Source organism: Populus nigra, chromosome 3, assembly GCF_951802175.1.
Source record: "Populus nigra chromosome 3, ddPopNigr1.1, whole genome shotgun sequence".
Lineage (NCBI taxonomy): Eukaryota > Viridiplantae > Streptophyta > Magnoliopsida > Malpighiales > Salicaceae > Populus > Populus nigra.
The window spans coordinates 3,155,750-3,177,819 of NC_084854.1; the positions used below are offsets into that span (position 1 = coordinate 3,155,750).

At 31.0% G+C, this 22,070-nt stretch overlaps 3 protein-coding genes across 3 annotated transcripts; all 3 read right to left on the reverse strand.

Annotated features, from left to right (window-relative positions):
* Positions 1–1,906: 1,906 nt before the first annotated feature.
* Positions 1,907–3,586, reverse strand: LOC133687983 (protein JINGUBANG-like). Its single transcript, XM_062107344.1, has one exon. It carries the CDS (start codon positions 3,453–3,455, stop codon positions 2,016–2,018), a length of 1,440 nt encoding a protein of 479 aa, XP_061963328.1. The 5' UTR covers positions 3,456–3,586; the 3' UTR covers positions 1,907–2,015.
* Positions 3,587–7,785: 4,199 nt separating this feature from the next.
* LOC133688336 (putative RING-H2 finger protein ATL12) lies at positions 7,786–10,463 on the reverse strand. The gene is made up of 2 exons (XM_062107791.1): positions 10,257–10,463; positions 7,786–9,040 (listed from the first exon to the last, which is right to left on the reverse strand). Exons 1-2 carry the CDS (start codon positions 10,461–10,463, stop codon positions 7,787–7,789), a joined length of 1,461 nt encoding a protein of 486 aa, XP_061963775.1. The 3' UTR covers position 7,786.
* Positions 10,464–12,410: 1,947 nt separating this feature from the next.
* Positions 12,411–17,444, reverse strand: LOC133690191 (carotenoid 9,10(9',10')-cleavage dioxygenase 1-like). Its single transcript, XM_062110412.1, has 13 exons — positions 17,261–17,444; positions 16,984–17,124; positions 16,781–16,883; positions 15,057–15,316; positions 14,718–14,897; positions 14,552–14,630; positions 14,371–14,448; positions 13,905–13,974; positions 13,668–13,806; positions 13,234–13,552; positions 13,086–13,153; positions 12,839–13,000; positions 12,411–12,748 (listed from the first exon to the last, which is right to left on the reverse strand). The coding sequence occupies exons 1-13, from the start codon at positions 17,411–17,413 to the stop codon at positions 12,632–12,634; spliced, it is 1,869 nt and encodes a 622-aa protein (XP_061966396.1). The 5' UTR covers positions 17,414–17,444; the 3' UTR covers positions 12,411–12,631.
* Between the last annotated feature and the right edge of the window lie 4,626 nt (positions 17,445–22,070).

Genomic DNA, 22,070 nt, shown 5'->3' on the forward strand with positions numbered 1-22,070 from the left:
GAGGACTCATGGTGATCAAGAAATGATAATGCAAGCATTAAATATAGATGAGCGAGCTGTCACAAATTGTACAATGCAGGTGAATATGATGGCTCAACAATTTGCAGACATCCGTTTACAGGACCTCATAAAATTAGTTTTTAGTTGGTCTGTTCTGTTGGAGCAGGGATATAAATACAGACACCGAAGCAAGGCATCTACATCTATATATACTAAGTTTTCATCTGTCTTGAACCTGCCACGATTATGGCAGTACTGCACTTTATATATATATACTGGTCACACTACCCAGAAAATTAGAGAATGTTAAGAAGATATTTCGTCAGAATTTTAAGAAAATTTTGTAGATATTAGAAATTACCGATGAAATACCGTTATTAAAAAGTAGCTCGTCGGCTTTTTTATTTCGCTGGCATTAGAAATGACTGGCGAAATAAAAAATTTTAAAAATTGAAATTGTTGATGGAATATTCCTTCCGTCATAAATTCTGTCGATGATTTTCATTTTTTTTTCTTAGTATGAGTTTTAAGAAATTAACTCGCATCATTTTTTAATATTCGACTGGTGATGGATTGTATTCACTTTGATGGCATAGACACCAAAGCAAATCAAACCCATATAAACCTACTTCCTACCATATTCAGCTTCTATTGTAATTCTCAAGGATGAAGAGGGAAAGCTAAAGATGTATAATAAACCTGTTTTAATGCAAGGAATCTAACGTATCAATTTCTTTGACGAAGATGAGTGTTGTTAACATGCAATTCTAGAATAAAAAACATACCAGGGAGAGAGGGGGAGGTTTCAGCTAAAAAATAAAAAAAAGGAGAGGAAGATTTGTTGAGGTTGTGTTTGAAAGAGTTGTCGGATTGGATTTAATTTTCTCTTGAAATCATTGATGGGATTTCTATTGGCTTTTCCAAATGTTATTTGACATATTAAAAATATTGATGAATTTCTTATTTAATTTTATTCTCGTTTCCATTGAAAATTATTGATAAAATTTTTTCGTTCAACCATGATAAAATATATTTTTTAGTATTTTCATTGTGTTTTATTAATTTTTTGATAGCATCATTTACTTTCTTGCAATTAAAATTAACTTGGGATGATGTTAGATGTAGTATGCAGTGAAAAACAAATTAAGATTTTTTAAGTTTTAAGGTTACAGTCTTAGATTATTGAGAAAAATATGTTTTGATGTCTGCCAAAATTCAATAATTTTTAAATCTGTTCTGAAAATAAATGACAAAACTCTTTAAATTAATAATTAATGGCTAAACCAACCTAAATAATTAAAACTAAATTAAATAAAAAATTAAAACCTAATTAGAAAAGAAAACAAAAAATCCCAAAATAATAACTTTTGGATTTAATTTGATCATGAAAATGACCTAACTAATTACAACAAGTCAACTCATTATAGAACCGAATCCGTAGATATGTGGGATTTTTTATGGCGTGTTCCTCAATCATTAAATGATTTATTTCAAGGCTTGGTTTATGGTAAATTTTAGAAAAGATCATGGCAATGATTCTTCTGACAGGTTAGGAACAGATTTTTATTTGAAAAGGTCAACCTGGATTGAGATTATGTTCTCTGTCTTTTCTTTCATAAAGCATCAACTTGGACCAATTCCTACAGTAAGAGGTTCAGCTACACCGGTAGAGGTATAGATATGTTACGAAACATGGAGGGTGTTATGCTTGGAGTAATAGGCGCCATTAACTATAAGGCTTCTTACTTCATTTTTCATTTCTCTGGTTTTCCATCCACTATTGCCAACTTTATAAAAATTCTCGTCTTTATTTGAATTAAGTTCTCACAAGCTGGATTTGTAGGAATTAAAGAGATTTGTCACACAAATGGTAACAGCATATATATATATATATATATATATATATATATATAATACTATATTCAGAAAACGATATATACTTCCACCTGCAGTAAGGTATACAGATTCTACATTGAAACGTAATTTTCAGTCTTCAATTTGATGATGATCATGATCTATTGAAAATAGTCTCCTTTAAGTTTCTTCTTTACCCATGAAGGAGACAGAACAGGACTCATCTCATATTCCACTACCTTTGACCTTGAATCACTGACTTCTCTATAATCCAAGTACCTTTTCTCTTCAGGCAAAACCTTAACCCTCCATACCTTGAAAGTTTGGTCCAAGCTTGCACTGTATACCAGAAACCCCATCACAACTTTTTCCATCTCCAAACAAGCAGCCAGGCACCTCACTGGTCCTCTATGCCCATCTAATACAGCTAGACATTCATGAAAATAACTTCCTTCTTCTCTCCTCCAAACCCTAATGGTTGTATCCTCTGAGCCACTAAATAGCAGCTTCTCTATAGCTACTAGGCAAAGAACTGCGAAACGATGGCCTTGTAAGAATCCACCATGGTTAAACCTACCAGAAAATTTCTCCTTCTCCCAAAAATTTATGGTACCATCCGATGACCCTGAGTAAAGAAAGCAATTGTTGAAAGATGAGCTGAAGGCCAAGGCATTGACAGGTGATTGTTGGAACTTCAGTGTCATGGTTAGAGTATGAGAATTCTCTCTATATACTCTCCTCCATATTTTAACTGACCCGTCAACAGAGCAAGTGAAAACACACCCATCATCCTGGTTCACCAATAAAGCGTTGACACTATCTTCATGAGCCACAAAGGAATCTACACTTTTTTTGTCAGAAACCCTCCAAACTTTAACTGTTTTGTCATATGATCCAGTGTATAAAAGTCCTTCTGCATGATAATAAGCCATGCAAGAAACACAGTCCTTGTGTTGTTGTGTGTTAGGTCTGGGAAACATAAGAAATGAGCTTCTTTTAGGTAATGTAAGGACCTTTTTGGCTCTAAAATTATCTGAAACTGCGAAGTTCCAAATTCGAATTTTAAGGTCTTTATGTGCAGAGAAAAGAATATTACCATAAGCTAAAATGGCTCTTATCTCACCAGAACTCGCCTTGAGATAACCTCTTTCCATGCAATCCGGCTGCTTCCATGCACGAATACGGTTGCTTTCAGAGCCGGTGAAGACTATTCCTTTTGAGACAGCAATAGAATATATATTACCTTCATGTCGATGAAGCGAGGCTATGCAATGGTAGAGAAGAGAAGGTGATGGGGTATGATGAGGAGAGAGTGTCCATGGTGATTCTGGGCTAGATGGTGGCAATAGGGTAAGCTTGCTGGAATGAGTGGTAGAAGGCCTTGGAGGGCTAAACTGAAGCTCCTGGTCATTCATTTCTTGATAGGCCGCCATGCTAGTTGAAGTTTGAATAGGTGCATTCACCCTTCCATTAAATTGAATAGGCGCATTCTTGATAGGCCTTGGAGGGCTAAATTGAAGCTCTTGGTCATTCAGTTCTTGCGGTGCATTTCTCTCTTCAGTTATGAAGCTAAAGAGAGATTTCCTGCCATAGAAATCCATGGAAAAGAGTGTTTTCAAGAGGGATGGAATTGGTTATCAGACTTTGGAGGCAGGGAGTTCTAGCTAAAGATTTAAGGACATGAGCTTGTGTATTTATGAAGATAGTGAAGTGGCCGGGTTTGACAACAAGTTTGTTCCCTCGCTTTCTCTTTATATGGAACCATTCATATGGACAATTATAAGCAGTTGCAGGGAGCACTGACATCTATAAATTAAGTTCTAATTAAATCAACGTGGAGGACAGGAGTACACTTCCTTTCATCAATCCAACAACCTGTTTCCGCTGTAATTTGAATGCTGCCAACATGTTTGCTTTAAATTGTATATCCGATAACGTTTTCAGTATTATTAACAACTGCAATTTTTTTAATTATATTTATATAACAGGAGAGGCTTATTTTTATTTTGCAGCTCAAAATCTGTTGAGCCTGCAACAAAGAAAAAAAGGCATTGCAGGTGCTCAATGTATTATATATCTAATCGTTTTAATACGTTTTGTTATTACCCAAGACATTGTTTTAAATTATTTATAAATAGATTTATTTATTGAATTCAACTCGTATAGAGTTTCATATATTATAATTAAATTTATCTCTTTGATTTTTTAAAAAATTAAAAATAATTGTTAGCTATTAAATCGAATTAGGAACACACAAGTACGTACTCTTTCAATATTTATTGATTAATAAAAAGAAATAAAAAAATAGTGGCTATGGCTGTGGGAAATGGTCATGGGCGTAAATAAGACTGTTGAGATCATTAAATAGTGGGCCTTTACATTGGTTACACATTTATTAGCACATAATTTTGGTATTTATTTCGGTGAAACTATTAGGTAGGGGATGGATATATATAGTACGATTATAATTTTTAAATTTGGAAATTTAATTGAGATACATATATATTTTAGTCATTTGAAAGAATTTTTTTATTCAGTATTATAATATATTTTTTTTAGTTTTTCTATTTAAAATAAATAGTTTTTCTTATTTTATTTTTTCTTATATTCAGTATTATTAAGATTTTCTACTTTTTAATATTTTATAAATAAATTTTGATGAATAAAAATTAACTATTTAATTGTTTTTTAGCTATAATATCTTTATTTTTAAGGGTTGTAACTTATAATAAATATATTATATTATCCTTTGATTTCAACTACGTAAATATTCAATATAAGCAAATCCATGAAGTTAATTAATTGTGGCATTCCTCGCGTAGTCTTGCTGTAGTTTTGCCTGCCTTAACCTTTATAATTCTTTGGCTTGCTGTTTGTCTTGGCACATTTGGCTGCATTGTCTGCCTAATTGCCTAGACTCAGCCTGCTCCTGGTTGGCACCTTTAGAGCCCTCTGGAGTTTCCCCTACTCATACAATTAATTAGTTATTGGCTTATATAAAAAAACTCTAATTAAGCAAATCGTCCACGATCACAAGTTCCATTTCCAGATAATTCTATTGACACCATTGTTTAATGTCTGCACAGCAGCAGCTAGGTGATAAATAGAGAAATAAAACGAAGGGCAATTTAAGGCGGTGGTTGTGGTTGCTTGCATGGGAATTGTACAAGCAGAAAACGAAAGGGGGAGGGCTCGCCGGTGGTGGTGAGTAAAGTGATAGATTTGGGATTGGGAAAACTGAATTCCAGCCTTTAGCTGTTTTGATATCCATGGAAATGATCCATTGGAGTGTGGTTACAAAGCAGTTGAGCTCATTGATGATGGTGCATGGCAGAGCTTGTAATAAAATTTTAAATGTATCAAACACAAAGGCCGGTGTTAGGGCTTGAAAGTAAGGGTAAAGAGAGAACACTATTTTATGTCCTAATACCCAAACTAGTATTTCTCTACAAAGGAACATTGTATTTAAACAGAATTGTTAAATCAATAATATTCAAATTGAAACAATCGCAAATTTTCCATTTAAGAGAAAATTTGATATTCAAGTTTTCTGAAATATGGAGGGGAGGCAAATGTCTAAAAAAAAAAAACTTTTAAACCCTAAAACTAATGAGAGCTGCTATGGTTTTTTTTTTTTTTAAGTTAACAGGAAATTTATTTTTATTTGCTTGGGTAAACCAATCCAATTCTTTATTGTTGACACAAAACAAACTAATTTCAACATTTATAGATATCTTGTCATGGAGGGTTCATAAAAAGACCTACTCGTTGTATTTTTTCTGTTTCCCTTTGGGCGTTTCTAGCTTTTGCCAATGGCCAGAAAAACTACAGGAGGCACTCTCATAAGGCCCAGTATCTAGCCCTAGACCAAATCTGACAAGCCCATGTTAAACAAGTGAGCGAAGATCTAAAGATTAATGAAGCCCAGCAAACCATATGGAAGGCAAAAATGGAAACAAAATAAATAAAAACAGATTGATCATGACGTTGCGATTACGACCTCAGTTTATTATATGGTTCTTTATTGTTCATATACTTATTAACATATTTACAACTTGAATTATATATTATCAAGGATAAAATTGATGGTTTAATCTTGTCTTGAAGTCAATATCTTGAGCTTATCTATACGCAACCCTTAAATACACGTGGTTCTAACGAAATATCAGACTCAATCTCTTTAAAATTAGCTATTTATTGAACCCAATTGTACATGAATCTAATAAGGTGCTAGACCCATAACTATTCATATTCTTATTGTATGAAGCATTTATCACGCATAACAAAGAACAATTAATATTTTTGTTAAAACTTATTTTTTTATTTATTGTAATTTTTTATTAAAAATTACTGATTTTATTATAAAAAAAATTACTAAATCTCATAAAAAATTATTTTGCAAGTGTTAGATCTTCCAAACTTTAAAAAAGATAATATTAATATAAATATATAATCATTCTCTATCTAAATACTTAAAAACCTTATTCTTAAATATATTAAATTTTAAAATATCATCGCTATTGTTAGTCAACGGATACAAATTAGAAGCAAATCCATGCACCTAAACTTGGTTATAAAACCTGTCCATTGGTTGGTGTTGAGTTTTTTTTTAAGTCGATTTTTTTTATTTGAATTAAACCTTCAAATTAATTGATCCATTCTGGGTCGGCAAAAAAAAAAAGAAAAAAGAAAGTATAATTAGTTGACTTTATAGGGCTGCAAGAATAGCTAATAACTAACCGTTGAAAATCCTTTAATAGACATATACTTAGATGATATAGATGAAAAAAACTGGTTAAACTTTTTTTTTCCTGCCAGATATTTTAAAATCCTTGTTAGGACTGGACCCTACAATTTTTGCAATTTTGTTCACTGTTGTTTCGAGTTTTTAGCCACGATTAATGAAAATATTAATTACTTTTCCTAAACATTGAACCTTATTAAATAAGTAATTATTTAAGTTTTTCCACAATTAATGGCAAATATTTTAGTTATTTTTCCTAATTACACTTTAATAAATTATTAATTTTTATTACACTTATACCACTTTTTTTTTAAATGGAGAGTATGGTGGAAATACAACTGAATACAAGTTATTTTTTATCTTTAGAAAATTTTTAATTTATTCTGCTATATACCAAACGAGATATATATATATATATATATATATATATATATATATATATATATATATATATAAAAGCCTTAGAAATTGTTTTTTCTTAGATTTTAATGCTGCATTATTTTGTTGCATGAATGCATTAATTGACGCATTCTATTCTATCATATTTAACATTCTATAAGAAAATGAGTTACAAGTACTTGTCAATATAAATTTATTATAACAATGTTTTTGTGCCTTTCGTCATGTTACTTTTTTTTTTTTTTTGATAATCATTGATATATTAAAAAGGCTATAAAATTAATAGCAAAAAAAAAAAATACAAGCATATGAGAAAAGAAAAAAAATTAATTTATTGTAGCAGGAAAAAAAAAACAACCTAAAATTTCTTATTACACCACAATTTGATATTCTTATTTTTGGCTAAAGGGAAGGAATATTTGCGTATATTATTGCTCCAACTAGCTAGAGGTCTAGATAGTAATTCATGAGAACAATAAGTTATAATTAAATTCATACATTAATATTTACTCTATAAAAAACAATGCTTGTAGACTTCTAAAAATAATTATGTCAAGAACAAATTAATGCCAATTAAGGATTGCAGGAATATGAAATTCAGAACTTTTGCGCTGTTTCACATCAATGATGATTGGCATGAACGAAAATTTTAAATTTCTTGATTTAACATAATTAGCAAACAGCTAAATGTGACAATGTCATCACCAAGGTTTCATGTCATCATATAACATGAAAGCTATTAGAAACACGTGAAAATTTACAAATTAAGCTGCTAAGATGAAATTAAAATCACACGTTTGATGCTTGTCTTTCGTACTGTAATTGTCGTAAGTTTCTTTCTCGACCGGCAAACCATTGTACTGTTCGCCGTGCTATTGGCAGCCAAAGCATCCTGATCCTCTCATCTTTTCCTCCATTCCCTAGGGATGCAGATTCTTTCATTTTGTTCTTTGCGCTTAGCTGTCTGAACCTTGAAAAAATTGTGATCTCAGACGTTGACCTCTTCCCCACAGGATTAAGCATTTTTGACGAATTTAAGCTTGAGCTTGGAACAGAATTACTTCTGTCAACAGTAGTAAACTGGGGCTCGAACAATCTCTTTCTTTCTGTATCATCCTTAACCTTCTCTAAATTTTCAACCCTGGACAAGTCATTGTAGAATCTTGCACTACTTGATTTCAGAGGAGAAAATCTATTGCTTGACATGACTCCAAGCATCTCAGTGTTCAGGGACAAAAAATCTGAAGAATTAGCATCGCTCCATCGACTCTTGATAAGAACATCTGAAATAATGATCTTGTGCATGAATTTATGAAAGAGTTTCCTGTTATCATCAGCGTTACCACCTGCTTGAACCAGCAACTCTTCCTTTTTGCTGTTGTCATTGCTAATTTGAAAGCTGCTTCCTGGGTTAAAACATGATGAAACTTGACGATCATGCTCTCTTTCGACAAAGATCTCAAGATTAGGATCCTCTGCTAGATTTGAAGGATTTTGCAAGTGCCTCCAACTTCTTGAGTAAGTGAAGCTCTTGACATCTTTAGGATCTATCTTGTATCTGCAAAGAGGACAGCTAGAGTGACTTTTTAGCCATTGGTCTATGCAGTTATCGTGAAATGCATGCTTGCACTTAGGCAACAGTCTGAGGACATCAGAATCTTCAAATTTTGATATGCAAACTGCACATTCTAGGCCTTCTTTTGAGCCCTTAAGTGAAGAAAACCTGAAAAAGGGCATGGAATTGATCACTTCTTCGCCAATCCCAGAAAACCTAGAACTTGATCGAATAAGTCCATGAAAATTTTGGTGATGGAGATAACGGCCTAAGAAATTATTTTGGTTTCTCCCGCAGTATTTTGCGTAGGCAAGTACGAAAAATGTTATTAACAGCATAGTCGAGAGGATCCCGAGGATTAGTGGAAGGCCTTGATGGACTGGTTTGAGGGTAGCTGAATCCGAACCGGAAGTGATTTGGGCTTTGACATGGAAGAAGAGGGTAAGAATTATGATGAGAAGTAATCGATTCATAGAGATAGCCACAATCTATGCTGTCCAACTTTCTGTAGACAAGGACAATTTGAAAGAACCAAGAAAATCCTCTAATTTATATAAGCAAAAGAATGGAGACTTTTGATCAAGTAAAGGTGCATTTTGAATACAACCTAAAGCCGAACGCATTAAGAAAATTAAAACATAATTCAAAATAAAAATAATAAATTTAAAAAATCCTATAAAAATAACAAAATTGGCCCAAAAATCAACTTCTAAACCTAATTTTCGAAGATCCAGCAATTCAATAAGCAACTGAATAATATGTTATAGGAAAAATACTCGTAAAATCACCTAGAAAAAATTAAACTTAATCTAACAGTAAAATCTCTTATTATCTCTATTTTAATATGCTAACTTAGTATAGCATGACCAGATTTCTTTTTAAATCTAAATTTGTTTTACTAATTTATAAAAAATATATGTTAGACTATCCACACAATCTATTTAGATTAAATTTTTATTTAATTGTGTCGGATCATCGCTTGAATATTTAGAACCTCTAAATTTTACTGTCTGGATTGTATTGATTTTGTTGGGGAGTGTGTGAGCATGAGTATTGGTGAATTATTTTCTTTTCTTTCAAAAATGCAACAAATTTTGAGTGTTGGAATACTCCTCCTAATTAAGAGCGAATTTTTTATGCTCATACTAAACTGATTTTCGATCATTTTTTTAAAAAAATATATAGCAATAGATGTCACTTCAGATTTGGCTCACATGAAATATGCCGAAGCAAAGCGTGTATAATGATCAATGAAGATAATAAAATACTTGTATATATCCAGCTCTAGGGAATGCGAGAGGGTCTCTAAACGTCACTATATGTATCAAATCAAGAGGAGCATCAATCTTCAAAGCACTAGAGGAAAAAGGTAATTTAGCCCATTTTGCAAGAGAACAACTTTGACAAGTAGTATTAAAGAAAATAGTTCTCACATTCATTTGAGTAGCATTCCAAACATTGAGCGTGAGAGAGGCCAAGATGAAGATATATAAAAATGGTGCCGCAAATTTACTTGCTAAAAAAAATATCTGATGTTGATGGAGATAAGAAGCACTTTGATGGGAGCTTTTTGTTTATTGTGTCTGATGTCAATATGAATAGCCGTCCTTGTTTTGTGCCCCTTGCCCACCACCAAAAGCAAATAAAAAATTATATTCAACAAGTTAAACCAGCTGAGATTAGATTGACAAGTAATTTAAGAACATAAAGAGTGTCAGAAAAATTAGAGTTCTTGAAAGGTGAAGTGCCAATGCCAGTACGAAGTATTTCTTCACCATTGGCTGCATAAATTGGCTGGATATTTGCTAAGAGTACTTGTTGAGATTCTAGTGGCTGGATATTTGCTAAGAGTACTTGTTGAGAATCTAGTGGCTGGATATTTGCTAATAGTACTTGAGATACCCCCGTCATGGGATTGGAAACGGCTGAATCAATGAACAAAGATTAATTAATGAGAAATTGAGTTCTTACCTGTGATGCCAGAAGTAGGGATAGTAGCAGAATTAATTATTGTACATCATTGTGAGAAAGGACTATGTGATTGGTTGGTTGTCCTTGATTTTGGGAGTCCAATGTGCTTAAAGTATAAAAACTCGCTGTCCCTTTCGGCTAGAATTTCTTTTTAACTGTTGAAAATCATGAATTATATTTCCTCTCAGAGCAAATCGGCAAGGATTGCATCAATATTAATTCGGCTGATTTTCATGGCGTAAAATGTTAGTACGAACAATTTCAAATTCTGGTCGTAGCTTCATAAGAAATTCCATAGCTCTCTTTCATGGGTTTCTCAAAGGTTGTGAGAGAAGGCACACTCAACCATAAAATTGAAAAATATTAATGAAATATTTTATCGGTATATATAAAAAATTTTATTAGTATTGAAAATTACCGGCAAAAATAATAATGAAAAGCTACTATCAGAAAATAATTTACTGGCCAAAAAATTAATAAATAACAACGGGATGACCAACATAAAATATTCCACTAGTAATGTTAGATGAAAACAACGATAAATTCAAAAATATGTTACTATTTTTTTGCATGAAAAGTCCATCAGTATAATAAGTTCTTGATGGAATCGGTGATAAAAATAAAATCCTCGAAGAGGAATTAACTAACTATATTATTCTGTTTGTAAATAAATGTTGATGCATGTCAAGCATAAACATCAATAGAATATTCTGTCGGCCTTTAATATTTTTCAAGTGTGATTGGTAATTCCGCCTGCAATTTTAAATATTGACGAACTCATTAACAAAATATTCGCACCTAAAAATCAGCTTTTACAACCCATTTTTTGTTAGAAAATTTGTTGTTGTTTATTGTTCTAATAGAATATTCCATCAGTAATTTTGTCATCGAGTTCCTACACATTATGTAAGTTTTATCAAAAGTTCTAGAATGAGTGCAGACATCCTAGTAGATTTGCTTATAAAAATGGTAATGAAATTGCCTTTTCTTCTGTGATTTCATTGAAGATTGCAAATTTTTTATTTTGTTTTGTTTGTTATGATCCACAAGCTAATAATTATTTGCTCGCAATAAATCCATCATCACAACAAAAAACATTTTAAAAAAATAATTTATAAAAATTTCACAATGAATAATGTTAATGAATTAAACAGACCTATGAGTTTTCACAGTTAAAAGATTTTAAGTATTAAATTCATATCAATAGCACATAACAATGAGATAGATAAAATTCCATACAAAAAAATAAAATAAAGAAATAAAAATGAACAATAAAAGATATCCATAGGAAGCCATTCAAATCCCAATTAAAAAATAATCAAATCAATAATGTGAAGTGTGTGTGTTTGTGTAAGATAGAAGAAGTCAAATATATTAAAACATATATATGCTAAAACTGTTGAGGGATTAGTTAAAAATCTTCCTGACATGTTTTGATTATATCGAAAACTTTGACCATTTAACTCTCCCTCCGCCGGGCATATTAATTTGTTCAGATGTTTTAAAAATACAATACAATGGATATATATATATATATATATATATATATATATATATGTTATAAATTATTTAAAATGTTTTTCTAGATTTATTTATCACTATTTTTTTTTCAAATGTTGTTATCTGAAGTGACAGTAAAATTGATTTTATTTACAGTCTAAACCTACTGATCACTCTCATGTTACAAATTACCTGACAAGAAATGCCCCTGAGAAATCTAAATAAATTGAGAAAAACAATTAATCCATGTACTCGTACAAAAACAAAAAGAAAAAGGAAAAGGAATCCATAAATACCATGTTCAATTATTCATAGATTTGGATTTGATGATTAATTGGAGATCAATTTATAAAGTGCACCACGTATGGTTTCATCATGGAGATAATCTTCATAAAATCACATGAAAGATTCCTATCAATCACTCGTTATTCCATTATGAAACATGCAACGTTTCAATCAAGCTGAAAATAACAATTATAGACATCAATAAACAAGAATAAAACCCGGAAGCCACTCAAATTTTTCTACTTATCGTCCTTAGAAAGTGCTTCAGAATCAGAAGGCTAACTTTCTGACAACAAATGGTACCATTAATATTCTGATGCAGTCTAATTTCCCAACAAGATAGGCATGAAAGCTCCGTGAAATCCATATGGGATTCTGCAAGGCAATGTGATTTTGGCAACTGGCTCACTGGTGAACCTTCTGGTGTCAATTATATAAGCCTTTAGAAAAGTAAAACAAATACATTAGAGGTAATGACACATCCAATAATATGATCATTACATACCAAACCGCAAGATTATTTGACTTACTTTAGACATGTTTGTATCTTCATTGTGGACAAAAGTGATGATCCAACCATCATCTTCTTCATGACTTCCTGGTTTAGGAACAAAGGCAGCTCCAGTGCAGAAAGAGTTCTGTTCAAATTTGTGGTAATCCACCTTTATCAGCTCTTCACATTGGCCATCTTTCTGGTTCACAGAAACAAAGTAGTGTCAGCATGATTTAAATGTGTTGGGAAAGAGGGTTAGCACACATAAGAGCTTAATTAACTACCGAATTGGTTTGATCAGTGTCTGGCTCTTCAAAGTGTAGTTTTGCTAGACCTCCATATTTAGCCATACCTGAAATGTTCAAGTGTTAGTAAGCTTATCATCAGGATATAGTAAATTTCTATAGAAAGAAAAATGTTATTTATAATCACCTGAGTCAGAGCTAGCACTGCAATCAATAACTTGGGTATAGCCATATTTATTTTTAACACCAGTAAAATCTCCATTGATCATTGGAAAATCCATAGAGAATTCAGTTCCTGTCAGGTATCTTTCCTTGACATCTCCAGTTTTCATATTTAATCTCCATTCGCAGCAACGACTAAAAAGCGATCCATCTTCTGAATCAGAACTGTATTCATCAACTGATTCTACTTGCTTAAGCCTTCTTGAAAACCACTCAAATTTATCCACACCCATATCAGGTCCAGGTATGATTGAATCAAGAGCCCTACATGCCCTCACAACAACCTGTTTGCAACCACAGAATCGCATTTATTTGTCAGAAGTTGAAAGGTTAAAATCGAGTGCATGTTTCAAATAATATAAATACATGTCTTAATACGTGATGTTCTTATTACTTTACCTGATGACCATCCTCAAAACAATTAAGAAGGTGAAATGTGGAACTTGATTCCACCTGAAACCACTTGATTGAGTCTGCGTCGCCATACCGAGGCATGATTCCAATTCTTGCATATTCTGCCTTGTCATATTTTATTAACCTACATTTATGCACGTATATTGTGATTCTGAAAAGATAATTTTCCAGCATTTTTCATGTATAGTACACGTGAAGTGAAGAAGGATATTTAGTACTCACGGGCCGCCTTTAAGCAGTCGTTGTATGTCTAGAGTGAGTGGAAAATCCATTATCACATTGTACCTGCAAACTCGAATTCATGTTGATCAATTAATGATGTCCACATTTTGAGACTAATGAAAAGATACCGGACCTTAGTTTACCTCCGTGTTGTGAAGAGAGTAAGATTTACGTAGAAAAGGAATAGAGATGAAGAAAAGCAGAGAGTGATTCTGTTAAACAGAGAAGAAGAAGAAGAACTTTAGCACTGATTCTTTTTATTAATTGATTACTGTTCTCTTATCTCACATATGTTTATATATGCTATAGTAGAAAGGTTATACACGTTATCTAGTCTCTCTTTATTTGCACTGAAACAATGCTAACTAATTCTCTTAACTGACAAACAATACTACCAGCATTCTAACAATTTCATTCTCTAATCTTTTGATATATGGCAGGACTAGAGCCTGTGATATCTTTACACGTGTAAGTCCTATGTCATGAGTAAGGGAGCACCTGTTGAATTTGAGATCAACTTTATGAACCAATCTTTTCCCATCAGCTGAAAATTTGTTTGAATAGGTGCACAGAATATCAACAAGCTTTAAGAGATATTTCGTAGGTCAAAATTTATTTCAGTACTGTTCTAATTGAAATGCATATACCTGAAACTATTCCTAGTTGCATGAACGGTTTTCTTGCATCCACCCCAATTATAACCAGCTCCCCTGTATCCGGGGCTCTCTGCAACATCAAGAAGAAGAAAACGTCAATTCAGACAGAAAACAATACGGTATCTTTATAGTCTAAGGTATATGGAAGAACAGGAACCTTCGGATGGCTGGTAAAAGGCCGATCCCAAGCCCCATTGACATCCCAATTTCCTAAAGTTTCTAGTGTAAACATGTTGATTTCTTGAGGCATGTGATTTTCAGCAACGGAGTAGTACTTCCCTGAATGCTCAAAAACGTTGGTGTTGCTAAGGTACTTGTTAACTTTGCCAAATCGCAGCTGCATATCCATTTAGGAAGACACGATCAGTTTATAAGCCATGGTCATAAAGCTTCCAACAATTCATTTTAGTCATATTTTCATTGGCGCCAGGGAACTTGATTATATATATATATATATATATATATATATATATATTGCATAGATATGGCGACCCACCAAATTTAGCAAGTAAGCTGATAATATTGCCGGGGAGCTGCCTTCTATTGCAGGAAGAAAAGATGGCTTGTTTCTTTGCTTTTCTAACTTGAATGTTTCGGATTCGACATATTTGTTTTTGTAGGTGACTGTCCAGCTTCCATCTCTAGCTTTATCAAAATACAAAACATGAAGCATCCCTTCTCCTTCTACCCAAATGTGACTTGACCTTCCAAACATAGATACAGCTGATTTTAGTCCCCCAAAAAGAGGATTCGGTCCTGCAAATTTACATATTAGAGTAAATTGTTATTTCATCCCTGTTTCTTTAATTAGTTTATCCCTATGTCTTAGAAAAACTGAATATTGAGTCCCTTTATTGATATATTTTCATACCCATTTGTAATTTAGTCCGTTATTGTTTTTTCATGACAATTTTATTTTTTATTTTCTAAAACATCTTTCCATCTCACCTACTATAGACAAGATTAGAAAGGCAATTTAGAAATTTCAAAAAAGAATTTACAATCGACTTTGGTCAAGGCATTAACTTATTATTTTAAAACCTCAAGGAACAAATTACAAAATAAAAAAAAATAAACCCAAGGATTAAACTATAATTCACTCTACAATAAACGCCCTGTTTTTTGAAAAAAAAAATATGACAATACGACGACTTCAAATGCCTTTTGGATGTTTATCAATGGCATCTACCAGTTAAAAGCAGATGAGATTCTTCTAAACAAATAGTTATTATACTATAATATAATTTGTACTCGATGTGACGTGTGGGAGCTGACTGATCATAACGAATTTAATAGTTTAGGTGCCCAAAAAGAATAATTTCTCCCCACATTATCATCCTGCTTTGATGATTCGTCTGCTAATTAGTTTTATTAATATATCGGTTAGATTATAAGTAGTTTATTTAACACCCAATATGTGAAAGAAACTTAATTACAATACATAAAAATTATTCAAAAACACTCTGAAAAGTTCACGAACAAAAAAAGGGAAAAAAAATTACTTTAAATAGTGAAGTCATTTTCACAAGTTGTAAGAAAACGTCATTTAATTAAATTATGTTTCCAAAAGGGATGTATAAATTAAATAGTTAAAACTTGAAATTAATGTCTTATTGAAGGTTTAGCACCCAATCAAGGAACAAAGGAAAGAAAAGGATCGTAATATATAAAAGTAATAATAGTACACCTGATTTTCAACATTTATAGTTCATTATTAATTAGATATAGCTAAAATATTTTGAGTGTTTGGAATTCCAGTAGTTTTTTTTTTTAACGTGTTTTGAAAATATATTTTATTTAAAAATATATTAAATTATTTTTTTCTCTCGAAAAGTACTTGACAACAATATTCCTAGGCAATTGCGCTTCTTGACCTTGTTGGCATGTTTTCTTGTTTGGTCAAACATGGGCACTTCTATCGTTATTATTATAAACAATACCACACAAAAACAGCAAGTATCATTCATTGAAGCAATGCAATCTCTATATATATGCATGCATGTGTTGGATTTTAATGTCTTCCAGTGCTTGATGCTAGTTTATGGATGTATTACACCAACCAAAATCCAAGCAACTTTTCCAATGTTAATTTGTCCTCATTAATGGCATTTCTTTCAGTGGATTTACGCGTGAAATATATATATATATATATATATATATATATATATATATATATCGAATTTAAAGCATAATGAGGATTAAATAATGAAGAAAACGAACCATTTCTTACATAGACGCCCTCTGGGAAATCGTTTGGAACTTTCCCTTCGATGTTGGTGACAAGAACAGTTTCCTTTAGTTCATCAACTGGAGCAAAGTTACTCTGCAGGAGCGAGCATTAATTGAAACAAATAGTATATATGAATTTCATTATTTGGCAAAGTTTCTTAGCAATGGACACACATTCACGTTAATTAACGTACCTGAGAAGGGAGCAATGGTTGGTCAACAAACTCGAACATGGAATCGACAAAAACATCCAGTAATCTCAAAGAAGTGTTCTTGAAGAAAGCCTTGGAAACATCGATCCGCAAAGAAAGTTGTTCCAGCTCTCTCAAGAATGGCTGCTCATGCATGAATCATGAGAACAGTATTAATTAGTATCTAAAACGAGCTGAAATACCCGACCAATAAATGATTCATGTCAAAAAGCTTGATTCTGGAAAAACCTTCGCTCATTAGAGATAAAGAGAAACTTACCTTCAAAGTAGAAGAGAGTGAAGTTTTCAAACGATGAAAGTTGTCTGAAACAGACGGCCTCTGTAGACAACAATTCACTCGAAAAGCCAAATGCGATGAAGATGCCATTGCGTAGGATGAATGGGTTGAAATGGTGTACAATCTACGGACCATAAATAGTCGGAGAGGGAGGTGAGGGGGGTATTTAAGGGAGGCTTGATAGTTCAACTTTAAATATATTTTTTTTGTTTGGTATTTCTCAATGCCATATAATTGTATAATTATTATAGAAAAAATTAAAAGGAGTAGTGTTTTCATTATACCCCCAAACGCCATTGTGTACCAAGATACAACACACTTGAATTGCTATAGTACTTTGTTTTTTTTTTAATTATTATTTTTTATCTTTATATATAGGACTGAATTGATGACCAATTTAAATGAATTTGTTGGAAAAAAAAAGAAATATTCAAAGTTTGGTGACTAAAATGAAAAAAAACATAGAAAATGGGTGACAATTTAAAAAATGGAATGAAAAGTTCACTTTGATCCTTCTACTTTTCATTTGATAAATTTTTAGTCCCTACAGTTTTTTTATATTCAATTTTGACACAAAACTTTATTTTTTTTATTTTTCATTCCTTGTTTTGAAAGATAAAAGAGAAAGTTGGTGGATTTCGGTTGAAGAGAGATAAAATATTACTTGACACTGATTCTAACCATTACATGGGTTGTTTTTGGTATCAACAAGTACCATTTAATTCAGGAAGTTTCACAAGAGTGTTCTTTGGCCTTTTTATTGTCTGATTGGTAGATATAAACTTGAAATATTTTTTGAATTTGGGTTGATTATGAGTGTTTGGACCAATTTTATGGTTATTTTAGGTTATATATAAATGGTATATTTTAGGTGTTTTAGATAAAAAAAAATTAGGTTAAAAATAATTTTTTAGATATAAAGTATCCATGCCTCGATTTCGCAACATTTTTGTGGTCGCCAGTTAATGTGATTGTAGATGATGCATTGTCTTTTTTTAAAAAAAAAATATATATATATATATAAAGCGAACAACTCATAATCTACCGTTTAATAAAATAAAAATAATAGGCCTAGAATCTAGGTCAGATCTCTTTTGGATGGGGCAGGAGCGCAAGCCCACATGCTTGCCTAACTTGTTTCATTTTTTTTCCTATTTGTTTTTATTTTTTTCCTACATTTTACACTTCGGTCCATTCAAATAGTTTAACTACAAAATAATTTTCAAATTTTTTATTGGATACCATTGAAATTCTTATTTTTTTAATGAAATCGTAGCCTCTTTTTATATCAACGAGCACTCTTTTTTATACAGCTCTTCATAATTATTTTTTAGATTTTATTTGATCATTGCATGTTTTTTTAATTAAATATCGTTTGGTTTTCTTGTTTTATTTGTGAAATTTTATAATAATATTTTTATAACATTAGCCTGCTTTTTTTTTATAACCCTCCACAATGATTTTTACTCACAATAAAATAAACTTAATTCACAATAAAATAATTTTTTGCTGCTAAAAAAATATGTTAAAAAAATTACCCAACTCATATTGGAGCACATGCCAATAGAATAGGTATCTCTAAAGTGCTCAGAGTTTTAAAGAGTTTTTTTCATAATGATTATGAATGTATAATGTGGGTTTTATTATATTATTTAAGTTTAAGATATTATCTTTTCGAAAGATTTTTGCAATCTTCTAGGTTCCTTAAATTAATAGTTTTTGTGGAGTGCATTTATTTTGCATGATTGTATATTTTTGTAATCTCTTTTTTTTTTTATTGTGGAGAGTATGAAAAGGTTTTATTTTGTGTTGATGATTTAATATCTTTTTTTTTTCATATTTTTTTGGCATTGATTTTTCACTCATTTTTTTCATGTATTTTTTTAGATTAAGTTATTTGAATCTTATTGGGTTCCTTCAATATTTTTATTTTCAGAATGTTCCTTTAATCTTATATTTGACTCTATTGATTTTTTTTTCCTATATGCTATATGTATTTCATTAGTTGTGATTATTATGATTTTTTTATTTACAAAAAGTTTTCTTTAATAAGTATGTTAAATTAATATTTGGTGCTTTTCGAATTGAATTTCATTTTTTTGGTGTTTTCTTTACATTTGTTTTACTATTTATTTTGATTCCCTTTTTGTTGTGCTTGCATCCAATTTTTTGAATTTAGAATTTTATTGTTCTATGTTTTATTTGCGTGTGTGCTTTTATTTATGGTAAATTTATTTTTTTTGTTTTTATTTTGATTTTTTTTGAAGATTTTTTTTTACATATAATTACTTTAATTTTTTATCAGTCAATATCCAATTATATATTTATTATTATTTTTAGTAATATTTTTATCTTCTTGTTATAAGATTATTTTGTTATATATGTATTGAAATTTATTATTCTTTATTTATTTGATGTTTTTTTGATCTATTTTTGGTAAGAGAATATTATTTTTATTTCATCATTACAAATAAATGTGTTAAAAATACTTATATTATATTTGTACATATTTTAGGTGAATTGTTTTTTTTATTATTAATGTCGAACCTTGATAGATCTTTATATATGAGTATTCTACATTAATTTGTATATAAATTTATATTTTAATTTCTTTATGCTATGTGTGTATTAATTCCTTCATATATATTGTGATGCTTGTATAAAATAACCTTACTTTCTCCAATGTAAGATATATTCTATAAAATAAAAATACCGGATGCTCTCGTATAACAATAGTCACAATAATAATCTCCAAACAAACCAATTCTCTCTTACTTTAAAAAAAAATTACATGATTTGACAAAATTCAGCCATTCTCCTAAATTCTCACAATAATTTATCAATTATAAAAATATTAGATAATTTGATAAAATTCATCAATTAACAAAAAATTCTCACCAATCACATACACCCTAGCTAATTCATCAAATTGATACCTAATTAAAGCAATTTATCAACTCTCAAATGATGTAGTTTATACCTAATTCATATAATTTTTACGTAATTGATATAATTTCATCTAAGGCCTAACCTAATAAAATAAACCATTAGCATAATCACTTAAATCCTATTTGATCAAGTTTACACCTAATTAATGTAATTTATACGAATTAAAATAATTCATAACTAAATATTGATCTAAATTCAACCAAACTCTTGCATCATAAAAAAAATCCTAACATAATTAATCGCCAAAATACAATCAATTCCATAAAATTGAGAGTGAGAGACATAGTGCTAGCTTTAAATTGTTGAGGAGGAGGCGGGGGAAGTGGCAGAGGTGGCGAATGAGGTGCAGGAATGTGGAATGATGGACCGAGACAAAGAGGCAAGGGAAGGAAAAGTCAGAAGAGAGAGAGAGGAGTGGTTGTTCTGGCGAGGAAGAAGGAGAATGAGAGGAAAAAAACAAGTGCGACCAATTAATATTTTCCCTAGCTGTGCCAGTTTCGAAGTTTTTTTCTCAATGATTAATTTGAAATAATAATATAAAAAAAGGCCAATAACGTAATTATCTGGATTAGAATGATGTAGCTGGGCCAGTAATAGCGTGCTCATATGAGCATCTTAGGCTTTTTAAAATGCCTCCTGACGTTTCCGTTAGTCCATCAGAATATTGTTTCCTTTATTTTCTTGGATGCATTCGGAGTTGCAATACCAATGGAATATGCTTTAGTTTATAGAAAATATATATATAGTCTCTTAGGATTTAAATTTTAATAACATTATAATATATATATACACAGATCTTTTAAGTCTTCAAGAATATAATTAATGTTTATTAACATATAGCTTCTTACAGTGGCGGATCCTGACTAGAACTATGTGGAGTGGCAATACCAACAATATAATATTATCTATTGTATTGTTAATTTCATATCCGATTTGGTGACCTCCATTAAAAATTAAATTTTGAAAAAATAGATTTTTTATATCTTATTTTTAAATAGAAAAGGTTTTATTTAAGAAATCGTCACTTAATATTATAATCACTAGAAACCCTAACTGGTAACTGGTTAATAAAGATTCTATTATACGAGATTGGTTATGCAAAATAGAATATATTATCACCACCTAAACATCCTACTTCATGTAGGCTGCATTGCTGGTTTTGTCTTAAATTACTAAGAATTTGTTGGATTATGCTATCGATAGTCTGCTTGTAATATTCCTGACTTTAGCGCTAGTAAATATTCGAATACGAATACTTCCAACTCTAACATTGGTAAATATTACGTAACATAAAAAAATATGGTATTCTTGATTCTAGTACCAGTGAATAAACCAATAAAATTTAAATTGAAAGCAAAGCATACATATTTTTTTTATTAAAATACATATATATATATATATATATATATATATATATATATATATATATATCGCATACCAGATTCGTATTCCACAAAAACAAAAATTTACAAATCAAACATATAATGAAATTATCAAAAACAAAAGTGCAAGGGATCACAAATAAAATTAAAAGGGTTAATAAATTTATTTGAAATTTTATAATATAAAAAAGAGACTTGTTTGGTCATGTTAAAATTAAAACAAAAAGGAATAAAATAAAAGGAATTGAGCTTATTATCTGTTTCTTTTTTTTTATCTGGGTTCAAATCAGTCCTACAATCTAGACTGGACCCAACCTGATCACTAGTCCAAGCCAGTGACCCGGCTGGCTTGAAGCAGGACGCGTGAATCAACTCACGCGTGCATATAGTGCACAGTATCTAGTGAATTAAAGTTGTAAAACGGGGGAAGTGAAGAACTTACCTGGTGAGGGAGGCGAAGA

Bases quoted from the DNA above. Each gene is read 5' to 3' on its own strand.
- LOC133688336 (XM_062107791.1), bottom strand. From the start codon at position 10,463: ATGACGGGGGTATCTCAAGTACTATTAGCAAATATCCAGCCACTAGAT. The intron at 9,041-10,256 runs GTTCTTAAATTA...TGGACAGCATAG, and splicing joins ATTTTTCTGACACTCTTTAT to ATTGTGGCTATCTCTATGAA.
- LOC133687983 (XM_062107344.1), bottom strand. From the start codon at position 3,455: ATGGATTTCTATGGCAGGAAATCTCTCTTTAGCTTCATAACTGAAGAG.
- LOC133690191 (XM_062110412.1), bottom strand. From the start codon at position 17,413: ATGGTCCGTAGATTGTACACCATTTCAACCCATTCATCCTACGCAATG. The intron at 13,807-13,904 runs GTGAGTACTAAA...GCATAAATGTAG, and splicing joins CGACTGCTTAAAGGCGGCCC to GTTAATAAAATATGACAAGG. The intron at 12,749-12,838 runs GTAAGTCAAATA...ACTTTTCTAAAG, and splicing joins AAGATACAAACATGTCTAAA to GCTTATATAATTGACACCAG.